The sequence below is a fragment of the Sinocyclocheilus grahami genome, unplaced genomic scaffold (assembly GCF_001515645.1).
Source record: "Sinocyclocheilus grahami isolate Dianchi unplaced genomic scaffold, SAMN03320097.WGS_v1.1 scaffold213.1, whole genome shotgun sequence".
NCBI lineage: Eukaryota > Metazoa > Chordata > Actinopteri > Cypriniformes > Cyprinidae > Sinocyclocheilus > Sinocyclocheilus grahami.
Window position 1 is genome coordinate 1,174,750 of NW_015505392.1, and position 17,015 is coordinate 1,191,764.

The following is a 17,015-nucleotide window of genomic DNA, read 5'->3' on the forward strand; positions in this document are numbered from 1 at the left end:
AATAATAATTATTATTATTATTATGCAAAGTACCTTAGCATACCTATTTTTTACTCTCCAGATCAGATTTCTGATGGTTATCTTCCACTGGAAGTGATCAGTGAGAATGACAGATCTCCAAATATTCATCTGGTTGGAGACGTCAGCTTGCCTTGGAGGACTGAAGCTTTACATGGAACTATCAAGGTACAGAATCACCACACTGGTCCAATCATCCTCACTTTTTATTCACAGTATTTTAATACTTATGTAAGGATGTATTTCATGGTCTAATTGCTGTCTTCAGGACTGTTGCATGATCAGCCTCACTGTATGGGATGAAGCCAAGCAGCCTTTTTGGTGTGTCAGCGCTCCTGTTGTGATGACAAAAGCCAGTCAGGACACAGTATCTTATGATTTTGATGGCGGGAGTTTCTCCATTCTATACCAAGACTCAGAGGGGAGGGTTGAGATGAGGCTGAAGCAGATGGAGAATAAGGACCAGTATTTTGTGGTAAATCTAGTGATTTACATTGCTGTCGCCAAAGTGAATAAGCACTTTGGGAGAGATTACTGAAGCCTTCGTATGCCATTTCAGTTTGTATGACGACCGTTTTACTATATTTGACTTATGAACAAGCAGGGACGCTGCAGTAACTCAGGATTGTAGCAAGATTTAACTCCTGTCAAGATTATTGTAGCTTTTTCTTGTCAGGTTAATGTTTTGGTTGAATGTTTCTATACATTTTAATATCACCAAACACATAAATACACATTTTCACAGATCTTTATATTTGTAATCGCAGGCTATAAAAGTCATCCTGTCACAAAGAGAGGGATATTCATGTCAAGTTGATCAAACCTAAATAATAGAATAAGAGGAAACCCATAAAAAAACTTCCATAGAATCAAGAGCTAAGGAGTAAAAATGGACCTTTAAGCAGATTTCAAATTGCCAGTGGAGGAGGAGGATCTAATATGAGCAGGGAAACGGTTCCAGAACTGAGAAATCTCCCTTACAGCGTGAACGGGACAGAAGGAAGTTGATTGCATAACCTTGGGGCAGAGTATGCATGAAGGAATTTACAAATATATTGTGCAGAAATACCACGCTGGGCCGCTTTTATAACTACACTCTTAAAAATAAAGGTGCTTCACGATGCCATATAAGAACCTTTTTGTCTAAATGGTTCCATAAAGAACCTTTAACATCTGAAGAACCTTTCTGTTTAACAAAAGGTTCTTTGTGGCGAAAGAAGGTTCTTCAGATTATAAAAAGGTAAGAAAGAGATGGTTCTTTAAATAACCTTTGACTGAATGGTTCTTTGTGGAACCAAAAATGGTTCTTCTATGGCATCGCTTGAAGAACCTTTTGAAGCACCTGTATTTTTAAGAGTGTATAAGCTAATTGGTAATTATTGGTAATAGTTCATTTGATTCTGATAAGAAAGATGTGATCTCTTATGTTTGATTTTCACTAAAAGTCTCACTGGTGTGTACTGAACCATCTGGACATGAGATTGAGACGGGCCTGCATACATATAGTTACAGTAATCAAGCTGGGATTGTTTCCAAGTCCTTTAAAAAAAAAATCTTTCAATTTAGCATCAGATCTGAGCTGAAAGATCCTTAATGATGAAACTAATCTGCTTGTTAAAAAAGACACCAAGCATCTCAATATTATTGTGCTAATTGTGCTAATAACTACTTACTGAAACCAATGATGAAAAAACGATTATTATAGTTAATTAAAACCATTAAATAAATGGATTGCCTAGTGCTCTCTCTTTTTCCTTAGAGGTCAAGCTAACCTTAAAAACTGCTTTTTTCAACATATTCTGTGTCGTGACTCTGATCCAGATCCATTCTTTCTGTAGGCTCAAATTAATTGGCTTCTTGTCATGTCTGAGGCTGTATTAAAGGTTTGCCTGAAGGTTAATACCCCTTATGTTGCCCCAATCTTTTTTTTTTTTTTTTTTTAAGATATTAATCAGCAGAGAACAGAAGACTAATGCAGTATTTCTTATTACATTTTTGCACTAAGGGACTACTGGGGACTTACAAAGAGTAATACATGTGTCTGAGATTGTCAGAAAGCTACAGTTTACAGATAAAATAATACTTTGTTATTGTGAGCACAAAATAAGTTAGATTACTAACTGAACTTTCGATCTTTGGAAAGGAAACCGCTGCCATTTTTACCATTTAATGGCATCTCTAACGACTGACCATGCAGCTGAGACCTGGATTAAATCAGCCTCTTAAACAAAATCATTTATCAAAGTGGCTGAACGAAAATTGAACCCCCCCCTAAAAAACAAACACACAAATAAATAGTTATGCTTGAATGAATCAGTGCAGCTTTTTAGCCCACACAGTGTGATTTTAATCACATAATTTTATTAACATGCAGCTGAAAACTCCCAGTGGCATTTTGCAGCAACTTGGCAGTGTTCTCGCCCCCCTGATTAACATTTAACTCCGATCTGGCGGGACCTTGTTGCTACAATTAATTCTCTGTCATCCCAAACTGAGGTCACATGCTAACGAGGCCGCAGCCTTCACTGTGTAACACCGCTCTGTGCTGCCATTTAAACGAAGGCACATCCTTACACTGCTCATTTAGTAACTCTGTTAACACATTAATACTGAAATATATCTAAAATAACTTAATAGTTTGGTTACTGTACGCAAGCCCCTCTGGGCCTTAAACTACTTCAGTCTGTGTGCATTGAATTTATTTAATACACGAGTTTCACAATTTGAGTTGAATTACTGAAATAAATGAACTTTTCCACGACATTCTAATTTATTTAGATGCACCTGTATATAGGATACAGGATTCTTTGATGACAAGAAAGTTCAAAAGAACAGAAATATAAATCTTTTGTAACATTATAAATGTCTTTACTGCCACTTTTGATTAATTTAATTCATGCTTACTGAATAAAAGTATTAATTTCTGTCAAAAAAACATTATTACCACAAACGTTTTGTCAATAAGGCACAATGGGCTTTAATTAAGCCTAATGCTGGCTCAAGCCTGATTAATATTAATACCACCTTCCGACAATTATTTTATTTGTATATAGCTGACAAAAAAATAAAAATGTTTTGCTCTGCACTGTTAACAGACCTTGAGTGAACTATTGCAGTCTGTGATGAAGGTTAGTTGTATTAATATCCCCATTCAGAAAAGCATCACTGTGCTGCCTTGGTTCCAGAAGGATTTAAAAGCATTTAATGTGAACTCCCATTTCTGTCTAATCCAGTTTACAATCATATTTAGGGATTATTTTATGTTTGTTTTTTAAATTCACTCAGCCTCCTGTTGTTGGTCCCAGGAGTCCTCATAAATGTGCAGAGAGTTTCTTTGCTTTGAGCAAATTGTCAAAATCAGAAAACTCTTGTCTCTGAGTTTGTAAGTATAACCTCTCATTGCTGACTGAAAAGACTTCACGCATACTGCTCCGCTCGGGCCTGGAGATGCAGATATGTAGCCGGTGTAATGTGTATTATATGGATTGTAAAAGCGAGACAGGTCAAGTCGGTTTTATTTATATAGAGCTTTTCACAATACATATTATTCCAAAGCAGCTGCACGGAAAATAAAGCCTTCATATCCCAATCCAGAGGAAACTGTGGAAAGGAAATTCATGCAGGATGCGTTCCTACATTCAAAAATGGCTAGATGAGTGCAAATGAATGAGATGACAGATTAATATGTTAATACACTTAATTTATGAAGAAAGTTCTCTAAAAGAGTATTTAGTTAAGTGTCAAAGAGGAAAACCTATAGAATTTTTATATTTTTATAATGTGTGTATATATATATATATTTATTTATATATATTGATGATTTAATTATTGCCATGGCATAAAATAACCAAATACATGATTTGACAGTTAAAAAAAGCCAGTAATGCTTTGACAGTTAAAAAAAAAAAAAAATGATGAACAAGATTAACTTTTTGGAGTAGATATCATACTTCTTTGATTTTTACTTTAATTATTATTTTATGTCGTTTTTCGTTTCTGTTTTGAAGAAGGCTTTGCCTTAGAGCAACTTGCCATAAGAGTTTACAGAACAATTGTTTTGTAGTTTCTTTTTCCTGTTTTTTGGTGCGGTGGTTTGCACCTACGGCGAGCGCTCACTGATCTGAGTGACTGCAAATACACACAGCAGATCCTGGATTCCAGCTCTGTGGAGATTGTCGCCTTGTTCTTTGTGAGCTCGTGTTGCTGTAGATCGTTTTCTCCTCCGCTGCCAATGAAGAATGTAATGGAAGTGTTGGTGGGCACGTCAGATTTATTGATGCTGTGGTCATCTGGAAATGCTCCTGTCTTTATTCGCGTCAGACTCCTGTTAGCGGTCATTCATTATTCAGTGCCATGCATTGATGGATAGCTTTGTGGTTTGGAGGCCTACTATGAATGCACTATTCCCTCTGCTCACATTGGGGTGTTTACTAGTGTTATGAGTGAGGTTTATGGCGCCAAGCTGATTTGTGTGCATTAGCTTAGCCAGTGAATTATGGAAAATGTCCCAACACTACTGTTTTATGGGTCTGATTTTTTGAGAAACATCAGCATCACACATTGAATAAACAGATCATGTTTGTATAATACTTCCTCTTTTAGTACAGCTGATGCAGATAGATTTGATGCTCAAATAAGCAGCATTTACGGGGGAAGCATATGCGAACGGTCTGCTCAGTATGTCCGCTCTGTTTATTGTGTGTGATGGTCATTATAAGGATGGTCATTATGCTGAACGGCCACTCAACTGACACTGCCCTGCTCTCGGTTACTGAAGCACTGAGACTGGCAAGAGCAGGTTCCAAATCCACAGTACTCATCTTGCTGGATCAACGTAGTCAACCACCAGATCCTCCTGTCAACCCTCATGAAGATGGGCATCTGAGGAACTGCACTCCAATGGTTCAAATCTTACCTCTCAGGTAGGTCCTTCAGGGTGTCTTGGAGAAGGGGAGGTTTCTAAGTCACAACTTCTTGTTACTGGGGTTTCTCAGGGCTCAGTGCTTGGACCACTTCTCTTCTCCGTCTACATGTCATCATTAGGATCTGTCATCCAGAAACATTGCTTTTCCTATCACTGCTATGCTGATGACACTCAACTCTACTTCTCATTCCAACCAGATGATCCGACGGTAGCTGTTCGCATTGCAGCCTGTCTGACAGACATCTCTGGCTGGATGATGGACCACCACCTTCAACTCAACCTTATGAAGACAGAACTGCTTGTGGTCTCAGCCAACCCAGCACTTCATCACAACTTCTCTATACAGCTAGGTTCGTCAACCATAACACCTTCTAGGACAGCCAGGAACCTTGGAGTTGTGATTGATTGATCAGCTAAGCTTCACAGACCATATTACTACAACGACCCAGTCCTGCAGATTTGCTTTATACAACATTAGGAAGATTAGACCCTTCCTATCAGAGCAGGCCACACACACAACTCCTTGTCCAAGCTCTTGTTCTCTCCAGACTGGACTATTGTAATGCTCTCTTAGCAGGCCTTCCGGCATGTACTATCAACCCTTTGCAACTGATCCAGAATGCTGTGGCAAGAGTGGTCTTCAATGAGCCGAAGAGAGCGCACGTCACACCTCTCTTCTTCAGTTTGCACTGGCTGCCAATAGCCGCTCACATCAAATTCAAGGCACTGATGTTTGCCTACAACCACTGGCACTCCACCAAAGTACCTAAACTTGATAGTTCAGACTAATGCACCCTCCAGAAGCTTGCGTTCTGCAAGTGAATGACGCCTCGTGGTACCATCCCAAAGAGGCATGAAATCACTCTCACGGACCTTTACCTGGACTGTTCCAAGCTGGTGGAATGTCCTGCCTATCTCAATTCGAGCAGCTGAGTCATTGGCCATCTTAAAAAAAGACACTTTTTTTTCGTCAGCACTTAACTAACTAATGCTAACATTTTCTTATTCTATTTGTCTCTTTTTATGGAAAAAAAAACAAAAATGGTATGTGCACTGTGCTATACTAACTGAGACTTGTTACAGCATTTGTATACTGTTGCCCTCCTATTGGTCTAAATTGCTTCTATTTGCTCTTCTCATTTGTAAGTTGCTTTGGATAAAAGGACCTGCTAAATGATTAAAATGTAAAATGTAAATGAACAAATTGAGGAGAGAATGATTTTACTGTAGGCCATTTATTTGCCCTGTTCTTATAGTACAGTATGTAGAAACCTAACAGATCTGTGACCAAACAACAAGTGATGGCTGTTGTCATGACAATGGTGCTTGATACCGCATCAAGTGGTTAGATCATTGACAGTGGAGAATATTCTTCAACAATGCTGAAAGAAGCAGAAAAGAATTAATACTCAAAAGAGTCCGCAGCAGATTAGTAGTAGTATTAAGAATCTCTTATTAATTATAAGAATAAATACATTTATAATAATGATCTATTTAAACATGCTGTAATTACATTAAGATTTCCTAGCAAAAACAATGATGATGATGATTCAGATTCGAATCTGAATCCCTCTGAGCAGGGTTGCATGCATATACACTAACCACTGTGTTCTGACGCCAATTATCTCTTTAAATTTTTGTCTTGCTTAATATAATAATAATACTAATTTATTATTATTATTATTATTATTTAGGAAAAAAATATTGTTTATTTACAGTAGTTTATAATATTTGTTTATTTTTTTTACTAGTAATTATTATAACTACTACATCTCTTATTACTACTACTAAAAATAATAATAAATTAATCTGAATTATGAATTATTTAAATTATTACATTTAAATAATTACTATATTATTTAAAAAATTTAATTATTATTATAGTACATTTGATTTCCATATGATATTTATATATTTTACAATATTCAACAATTTACTGCATCAAAAAAATAAAATAAATAAATAAAGCATGTTTTGAGTGTGCTGTCACATTTCATCCAAACAAACCTAATTTATCATTCACAGCTCCTGCAGAGCGGTGCTCATCTCTCGCTAATGGTTTTCCCACCATTACAGATTGTAATAATCGTGAACACATTTAATTTATGTTATGTTTTCCCCATGAAAAGCATGAAAATGCAGCATTGGCTGATATGCCTCGATTAGATTAGTTATCCATTTACTGAGAACATTCTGCTGTTCTCTCCAACAGTAGATGTGATTGGGTCTCTGGTAAGGGAGTCTGGTCCTAGATAGATATAAAAGATCAATTTTAGCACAGAATATGGGAATGTGGTGGTACTTGTGGGCTGTAACAGCAATAATATACACAATGGCCTGAAGGATATGTGTATTCAATCAAAGAAAGGTTTTCCTATGAATTAATTAGAGAACAGTCCATTTCTCTGGGCATTATGTGTCTTTCTTATGAGGAAAATGAGGGAGTTTATCCCCTGCATTCCTTTTAGGCCATAAAACCAGTGATATCAGCATTGGTTACCATGGAACCAGAGGCCTGTTCTGCTTTTCTGAGGTGTTAGGTGCATTTCGGGGGAAGGGTCCATAGACCCTCGTAATTGGCCATTTGGTTAGGTGATGGGGAGTTCGATATTATTTGTTAAATATAACAAAAAGTTGTGTGTCTGATTGGTCCAAATGCTACATTTTTTATAATGCTCTGTGGTGTTGGAACACCCCGTGCATAATGAGGAGACATCTCAGCTATGATGGTGATTGATCCTATCACACTCAGAGACCCTCAGCCCAGTCGCCACACTGGATGATCAGTGAGCTTTTATATTAGCATGATGAATGACTTGCAGTTATGCACCTTGAGAGGTAATGTTCTTTTAACCTCGCTCAAGAGTTGTGCTGAACAGATAAAAGCCACCATATACCATGATTTAACGACTGTCACTAGCAATGTGGGTAACATTTTAATAAGGAAAGAAGGTCACAACAAAATACAGTTAGAAAATTGTTTGTGTGAAATCTTCAGAGAAAAAAAAATATATATAGTATACACAGTATGTATATATATATATAAGTCTAAATTTGCTTTACATTGGAATTATTTTTATTGCCATTTATAGCAAAAACTAAGACCTCGAAAGCTAAAAGCCATTTACTGGAACAAGCACAAAGTGATTTAACTGAACAATTTAGAAAATGCATTTTGGTAGGCTTACATTATGCTGCTAAAACATAGTCATGGGCTCAGCTCGTACTTCATGTCAAGAAGGGCCAGGCCTTAATGGTCAGCTTTCATTGGCAATCTTAGGCCATTTTTGGCTTTTGGTGACGTCTACAATAGTAATTAAAACTTTAATCATGTAATTTTATGTATTTGATCCCACCTTTACAGGGTATTAGGTGACATTAAGCCATAGGTATATAGAAACAATGACCTAGCATATCTGTAGCCTGAGCGAGACGAATCCTCAGTGGCCTTGACTGTGAATCTCCAGGACACGTCATCAGTTTTGTATGCCACCCTGTGTGGCTAAATACAAACCATATCTCATTAGCCAATGTTACCTGAGACATGCAGGACAACATTCATCAATGCCACGATCCTTTCTGTGAACTCTGCTTTTCAGAATTTACTGTAAACCATCTGACCTGCACTAGTGACTTGAACAATCGAATTTGCCGGTCAAATGGCTCTGCATAAACCAGGGATAGCTGTTTGTTATTGTATCAGGTACACTCTTAAAAATAAAGGTGCTTCACGATGCCATAGAAGAACCTTTTTGTCTAAATGGTTCCATAAAGAACCTTTAACATCTGAAGAACCTTTCTGTTTCACAAAAGGTTCTTTGTGGTGAAAGAAGGTTCTTCAGATTATAAAAAGGTAAGAAAGAGATGGTTCTTTAAAGAACCTTTGACTGAATGGTTCTTTGTGGAACCAAAAATGGTTCTTCTATGGCATCACTTGAAGAACCTTTTGAAGCACATTTATTTTTTTAAGAGTGTATGCTAGGAGTTCTCTATGGTGCGTTAACACTGCAGCCTCGTGTTAAACAACAGCTGATATTTTTAGGGTTAGATTTACACTACTGGTCAAAAGTTTGGGGTCGGTAGGATTTTTAAATATTTTTAAAATGTCTTTTGCTTATTGAGGCTGCATTTAGTTGATTAAAAATACAGTAAAAACAGTAATATTGTGAAATATTAAATAACTTTTTTATTTGAATATATTTTGAAATGTAATGTATTTCTGTGATGGCAAAGCTGAATTTTCAGCAGCCTTAACTCCAGTCTTCAGTGTCACATGATCCTTCAGAAATCTTAAAAGCTGATTTGCTGCTCAAGAACCAACTTCTTATTATCAATACTCCAAACAGTTAAGCTACTTATTTTTTGTGGAAACGGTGATACTCTTTAGAAGGTTTACAAGTACATAATTTATGCAAATATTATAAATGTCGCCTCTTTACTGTTACTTTTGATCAATTTATTGCATCCTTGTTAAAAGTGTTAATTTCTTTTTTTTTTTAAATCATATGCACTCTTAAAAATAAAGGTGCTTCACAATGCCATAGAAGAACCTTTTTGTCTAAATGGTTCCATAAAGAACCTTTAACATCTGAAGAACCTTTCTGTTTCACAAAAGGTTCTTTGTGGTGAAAGAAGGTTCTTCAGATTATAAAAAGGTAAGAAAGAGATGGTTCTTTAAAGAACCTTTGACTGAATGGTTCTTTGTGGAACCAAAAATGGTTCTTCTATGGCATCACTTGAAGAACCTTTTGAAGCACATTTATTTTTTTAAGAGTGTATGCTAGGAGTTCTCTATGGTGCGTTAACACTGCAGCCTCGTGTTAAACAACAGCTGATATTTTTAGGGTTAGATTTACACTACTGGTCAAAAGTTTGGGGTCGGTAGGATTTTTTAGAAAATGCATTTTGGTAGGCTTACATTATGCTGCTAAAACATAGTCATGGGCTCAGCTCGTACTTTATGTCAAGAAGGGTCAGGCCTTAATGGTCAGCTTTCATTGGCAATCTTAGGCCATTTTTGGCTTTTGGTGACGTCTACAATAGTAATTAAAACTTTAATCATGTAATGTTATGTATTTGATCCCACCTTTACAGGGTATTAGGTGACATTAAGCCATAGGTATATAGAAACAATGACCCAGCATATCTGTAGCCTGAGGGAGACGAATCCTCAGTGGCCTTGACTGTGAATCTCCAGGACGCGTCATCAGTTTTGTATGCCACCCTGTGTGGCTAAATACAAACCATATCTCATTAGCCAATGTTACCTGAGACATGCAGGACAACATTCATCAATGCCACGATCCTTTCTGTGAACTCTGCTTTTCAGAATTTACTGTAAACCATCTGACCTGCACTAGTGACATGAACAATCGAATTTGCCGGTCAAATGGCTCTGCATAAACCAGGGATAGCTGTTTGTTATTGTATCAGGTACACTCTTAAAAATAAAGGTGCTTCACGATGCCATAGAAGAACCTTTTTGTCTAAATGGTTCCATAAAGAACCGTTAACATCTGAAGAACCTTTCTGTTTCACAAAAGGTTCTTTGGGGTGAAAGAAGGTTCTTCAGATTATAAAAAGGTAAGAAAGAGATGGTTCTTTAAAGAACCTTTGACTGAATGGTTCTTTGTGGAACCAAAAATGGTTCTTCTATGGCATCACTTGAAGAACCTTTTGAAGCACCTTTATTTTTTTAAGAGTGTATGCTAGGAGTTCTCTATGGTGCGTTAACACTGCAGCCTCGTGTTAAACAACAGCTGATATTTTTAGGGTTAGATTTACACTACTGGTCAAAAGTTTGGGGTCGGTAGGATTTTCAAATATTTTTAAAATGTCTTTTGCTTATTGAGGCTGCATTTAGTTGATTAAAAATACAGTAAAAACAGTAATATTGTGAAATATTAAATAACTTTTTTATTTGAATATATTTTGAAATGTAATGTATTTCTGTGATGGCAAAGCTGAATTTTCAGCAGCCATTACACCAGTCTTCAGTGTCACAAGATCCTTCAGAAATAATTTTAATATGCTGATTTGCTGCTCAAAAACATTTCTTAGTTTTTTAATCAATGTGGAAAACAGTTATGCTACATAATAGGGTTAACATTGTGGAGACTATTATATATATATTTTTCCAGGATTCTTTGATGAGTAGAACATTCCAAAGAACATAATTATTATTTGAAATATAAATTTTTATGACAATGTAATTTGTAAGTAATTGAATATCTATATATAAAAATGTAATGGTAGTGTATATGTTGTTTCACATTTTATTATTTGCATGTACTTACCATTTGATCAATGTTAACATGATAATTAACAATAATTAGCAGGTGTTATATTAGCTGGTATGCTGTTGACCCTGAGGTCAGCTAAATATCTACAGCGGATCTAAAATATTCATAATTAATTATAACTAGTTATGATTAATTATTCATATTTCCCATGAGCTGATTCGTTACAATAATTATAGCTAATGCACACAGAAATATTTAATTTCACAATCTATAGCTCTGTTTACCATTACACAATATAACATTAATAGTCATATTTATATTAACATTACATTACATTGTAAATAATCATTCGCTCATCATCATGATAGTTCACCCAAAAATGAAAATTCTATGATAATTTACTCACCTTCAAGTTGTGTTTGAGTTTCTTTCTTCTTTTGAACACAAAAGAAGGTATTTTGAAGAATGCTGGTAACCAAACAGATGACGGTAGCCATTGACTTCCATAATATGGGAAAAAAAGATAGAAATACTATGGAAGTCAATGGCTACCGTCAACAGTCTGGTTATCCACATTCTTCCAAATATCTTCTTCTATGTTTAACAGAAGAAACTCATACAGGTTTTGAGCAAGTGAAAGGTGTGTAAATGACAGAATTTTCATGTTTTGGGTGAACCCTTTAATAGACTAAGGCATTTCCGCCACTAAAATCACTCCCATGTCATTAATTTTAATAAGCAAGGTGATTTGAGCTGGCATGAATGAATGTAGCAGTAAAATGAGATATAGATCCATTTTTGGTGAATTGTTGTCCAATTGGGGGCTTATTTTAATTAGTATCACTTGCTTGGGTGCTTATAATGAGAATACGCAGGTGCCCTATAGAGCTGTCCTCTGAGAAGCAGCTACAAACAACAACCTTCTAACAAAACTCCTGAGGATAACAGGCCAGATGTTTATTTAAGCCGCAGATAACACAGAGTGTGTAAAACAAACAATATCTTACCGTACAGCCATATTTAGAGATATTGCTGTGGAAGAGTTTAGGTCCTGAATTCAACAACCTGCAACTAGATGATGTTTTTTCTCCAGAATTAATTAAGGGTTATAGCAAATCATTAAATATCCTTGACAGCACTGCAAACTGAAGGTGTGAAATCTTCACATTGAAAGCATGGATAAAAGACAAAAATGTGTTGTGTGCATGATAAAGACAGAGACCACGAGTATGACTAAAATATTCAAGACAGCCTTCCAGCCAATGCAAATGAGTTCAAAACAGTTTCATGGCCAGGCTGTTAGAAGCACATGAAAGGTGCTGGAGGAGAACAGTAAGGAACAAATTACGCTACAGTCATAGTGATCCTGGTTCAAACACAATTTAAATGCACTAGACATAATGTTCTGGCTCGAGGAAGGGAGGCTCTTCATTTCAAAATAAATCACCCTTCTCCCTTTGCCAACATGAAAAATTTCGTATTTTTGAAAGCGCACATGGAGCACCGTGAAAAATGATTTTTTTCGAAGTTGAAAATAAAACGAAGTTAGTATTGTATGTTTTACAATAAAATACTATTTCAGTTTTTCTACTTCAAAATGTTATGTAATTCAGTGTACTGCTAGCTGTGTCTTTTCAATTGTTTGTTTAATTGACAAGCAATTTCTGAGTGAAAATTGTTTACACCAAATTGTTTGCAGTATAGGGCGAATACAGGTAAAGTGAGACACTTTAAAGGACGTTTAGTACAGTTTAGTACATGTTTAATGCTTTTGAAAAAAACAAAAAACAAAGCTGTGTTTATGTGATCAAAAATACAGTAAAAACAATAATATTATGAAGTACTATTACGATCTAAAATAGCTGTTTTCTACTTTAATATATTTTAATATGTAATTTATTCATGTAATGGCATGATCCTTTAGAATTTATTCTAATATTCTGGTTTGTGTATAATAATAGAAATAGTTCTTTTAAATTGTAAACATATATTTTTTTCTATATTTTACTGTGATTTTACTGTATTTTTGTAGTTTTTTACCTTGGTGAGCATACTGTTAAAATCTTAATTCAAAAAAATCTGAATCCTTCCAAACTTTTGACTGATAATATATATTAACTGCAAATGTAGTATTGAATAACACAATACAGTTAAAATCACCAAGTACTTGTGCTATGTTAGTCAACACATCAAGTGTTGTTTGAAGACAAACGTATTATTAAACATGATTTATGGACTTTAAAGTGCACTTTTTAAAAAGTTGCTTGTTTTTCCACAAGCATAATATGTGTTTGCTTATTTATTTATATATACTGTATATTTTTTTGGACAATGGTCAGTATTTCATTGTAAGAACAAAAAAGTACTACATGCACTTATGTAATTGGCACACAAAAGCTATTACTCCTGAAAATGTAAAACATGACATGGACTTTCACACATACATGCTAATTCTACTTCAGTTGATTACGAGGGGAAAAATGCACAGTTTGTTTGTATTTTCAGGCTCCCTTCATAAACATCACTGCCAAATGTTTCTTTTTTAAGTGTTTTGTGGCAACGACATTGAGGGTAAACCAAAGTTGGCTCATGGATGTGTCAGGGAGATAGGCGTCACCAGCGCTCTGTGACAAGAGCACTGTAGCGAAACAATCAGCAGTCGTGTCACCACAGCTCACACTGTGGAACCTGCTTCTCAAACGCTCCCAATGTGCTGTCAGCTTCCTCACCAACAATACTTCAGTACAGTCTCCCCAGCAAGCTGTTCTCAAATTCACATGGGCAATACTAGACATCGTCATCGCTCTGGACTACTGAGAGAAATACCCATATTTCACAAAGTCACACCACACTAGGCAAATTCTAACCACAGCTAATACTTTCCCTGTAAATTATGATTTTGTCTTTACATGTACTTCGATTTCTGATAAAGGTCCATATTCTGCTTCATTCTGAAGACTTTTACATGCTTCCCAGCTATTTGACGTGGTTCATTGTTTGCTCATAACTGGAGTTACTTAATCATGCAGATTTATGCTACAAGCTTTTGTAGAATTGTACAGTAAGGAAGTTATTTCCCTTAACCAGGAAATTAACGTTCTTAGAATTGACAGACAGTTGACCCTGAGGTCAGCTAAATATCTACAGCGGATCTAAAATATTCATAATTAATTATAACTAGTTATGATTAATTATTCATATTTCCCATGAGCTGATTCGTTACAATAATTATAGCTAATGCACACAGAAATATTTAATTTCACAATCTATAGCTCTGTTTACCATTACACAATATAACATTAATAGTCATATTTATATTAACATTACATTACATTGTAAATAATCATTCGCTCATCATCATGATAGTTCACCCAAAAATGAAAATTCTATGATAATTTACTCACCTTCAAGTTGTGTTTGAGTTTCTTTCTTCTTTTGAACACAAAAGAAGGTATTTTGAAGAATGCTGGTAACCAAACAGATGACGGTAGCCATTGACTTCCATAATATGGGAAAAAAAGATAGAAATACTATGGAAGTCAATGGCTACCGTCAACAGTCTGGTTATCCACATTCTTCCAAATATCTTCTTCTATGTTTAACAGAAGAAACTCATACAGGTTTTGAGCAAGTGAAAGGTGTGTAAATGACAGAATTTTCATGTTTTGGGTGAACCCTTTAATAGACTAAGGCATTTCCGCCACTAAAATCACTCCCATGTCATTAATTTTAATAAGCAAGGTGATTTGAGCTGGCATGAATGAATGTAGCAGTAAAATGAGATATAGATCCATTTTTGGTGAATTGTTGTCCAATTGGGGGCTTATTTTAATTAGTATCACTTGCTTGGGTGCTTATAATGAGAATACGCAGGTGCCCTATAGAGCTGTCCTCTGAGAAGCAGCTACAAACAACAACCTTCTAACAAAACTCCTGAGGATAACAGGCCAGATGTTTATTTAAGCCGCAGATAACACAGAGTGTGTAAAACAAACAATATCTTACCGTACAGCCATATTTAGAGATATTGCTGTGGAAGAGTTTAGGTCCTGAATTCAACAACCTGCAACTAGATGATGTTTTTTCTCCAGAATTAATTAAGGGTTATAGCAAATCATTAAATATCCTTGACAGCACTGCAAACTGAAGGTGTGAAATCTTCACATTGAAAGCATGGATAAAAGACAAAAATGTGTTGTGTGCATGATAAAGACAGAGACCACGAGTATGACTAAAATATTCAAGACAGCCTTCCAGCCAATGCAAATGAGTTCAAAACAGTTTCATGGCCAGGCTGTTAGAAGCACATGAAAGGTGCTGGAGGAGAACAGTAAGGAACAAATTACGCTACAGTCATAGTGATCCTGGTTCAAACACAATTCTAGACATATAGACATAATGTTCTGGCTCGAGGAAGGGAGGCTCTTCATTTCAAAATAAATCACCCTTCTCCCTTTGCCAAATTTCGTAATTTCGTATTTTTGAAAGCGCACATGGAGCACCGTGAAAAATGATTTTTTTCGAAGTTGAAAATAAAACGAAGTTAGTATTGTATGTTTTACAATAAAATACTATTTCAGTTTTTCTACTTCAAAATGTTATGTAATTCAGTGTACTGCTAGCTGTGTCTTTTCAATTGTTTGTTTAATTGACAAGCAATTTCTGAGTGAAAATTGTTTACACCAAATTGTTTGCAGTATAGGGCGAATACAGGTAAAGTGAGACACTTTAAAGGACGTTTAGTACAGTTTAGTACATGTTTAATGCTTTTGAAAAAAACAAAAAACAAAGCTGTGTTTATGTGATCAAAAATACAGTAAAAACAATAATATTATGAAGTACTATTACGATCTAAAATAGCTGTTTTCTACTTTAATATATTTTAATATGTAATTTATTCATGTAATGGCATGATCCTTTAGAATTTATTCTAATATTCTGGTTTGTGTATAATAATAGAAATAGTTCTTTTAAATTGTAAACATATATTTTTTTCTATATTTTACTGTGATTTTACTGTATTTTTGTAGTTTTTTACCTTGGTGAGCATACTGTTAAAATCTTCATTCAAAAAAATCTGAATCCTTCCAAACTTTTGACTGATAATATATATTAACTGCAAATGTAGTTGTCACGAATCCGGTTCATGAACTTTCCAATTCATTGACTCTCGCACTACACACTGTTGCACATCATGGGGGGGGGCTCTGTCACGAATCCGGTCCATGAACTTTCCTTTTCATTGACTCTCGCACCACACAAACTGTTGCATAGCACCCCGGACTACATTTCCCATCATGCATTGCACTGATTGCACTCAGCACGAATTGCACACATCTGGTTACACTGATTGCACCCAGCGGTTTCATATCACTCCCTCTCTATTTAACACTCTCTCTGATCCCTTCCCTCTGCCGAGTATTGTTTCAGCGTTTATCACTCTCCTAGAGATAGCTACCTTACGGAGCCCTAGTCATTTGCCTTAGCCCTAGTCATTTGCCTTAGCCTTAGCCTTAGCCTTAGCCTTAGCCTTAGCCTTAGCCTTAGCCTTAGCCTTAGCCTTAGCCTTAGCCTTAGCCTTAGCCTTAGCCTTAGCCTTAGCCTTAGCCTTAGCCTTAGCCTTAGCCTTAGCCCTAGCCTTAGCCCTAGCCATTTGCCTTAGTCATTAGCCTTAGCCTTAGCCCTAGCCCTAGCCCTAGCCCTAGCCTCGCTGTTTTTCCGGTTTCTGATCTTCGCCTGGTTTCCTGGATTTCTCCCTTAGTCTTGCCCCTTCTGACTCTGTCTGCCCATCGTCGACCCACGCTAGCCCTAGGACTGTTCTTGTGTCTTGC

At 36.0% G+C, this 17,015-nt stretch overlaps 1 protein-coding gene across 1 annotated transcript in view; it reads left to right on the forward strand.

Moving 5' to 3' along the window:
- LOC107596052 (F-box only protein 15-like) overlaps positions 1–1,105 on the forward strand; it is a 5,798-nt gene extending 4,693 nt beyond the window's left edge. Inside the window, exons 7-8 of the mRNA XM_016286658.1 lie at positions 67–186; positions 287–1,105. Of these exons, the coding sequence (XP_016142144.1) occupies positions 67–186; positions 287–556 (390 nt within the window). The 3' untranslated portion in view covers positions 557–1,105. The remainder of the gene's footprint in view (positions 1–66; positions 187–286) is intronic.
- The last annotated feature ends 15,910 nt before the right edge of the window (positions 1,106–17,015 follow it).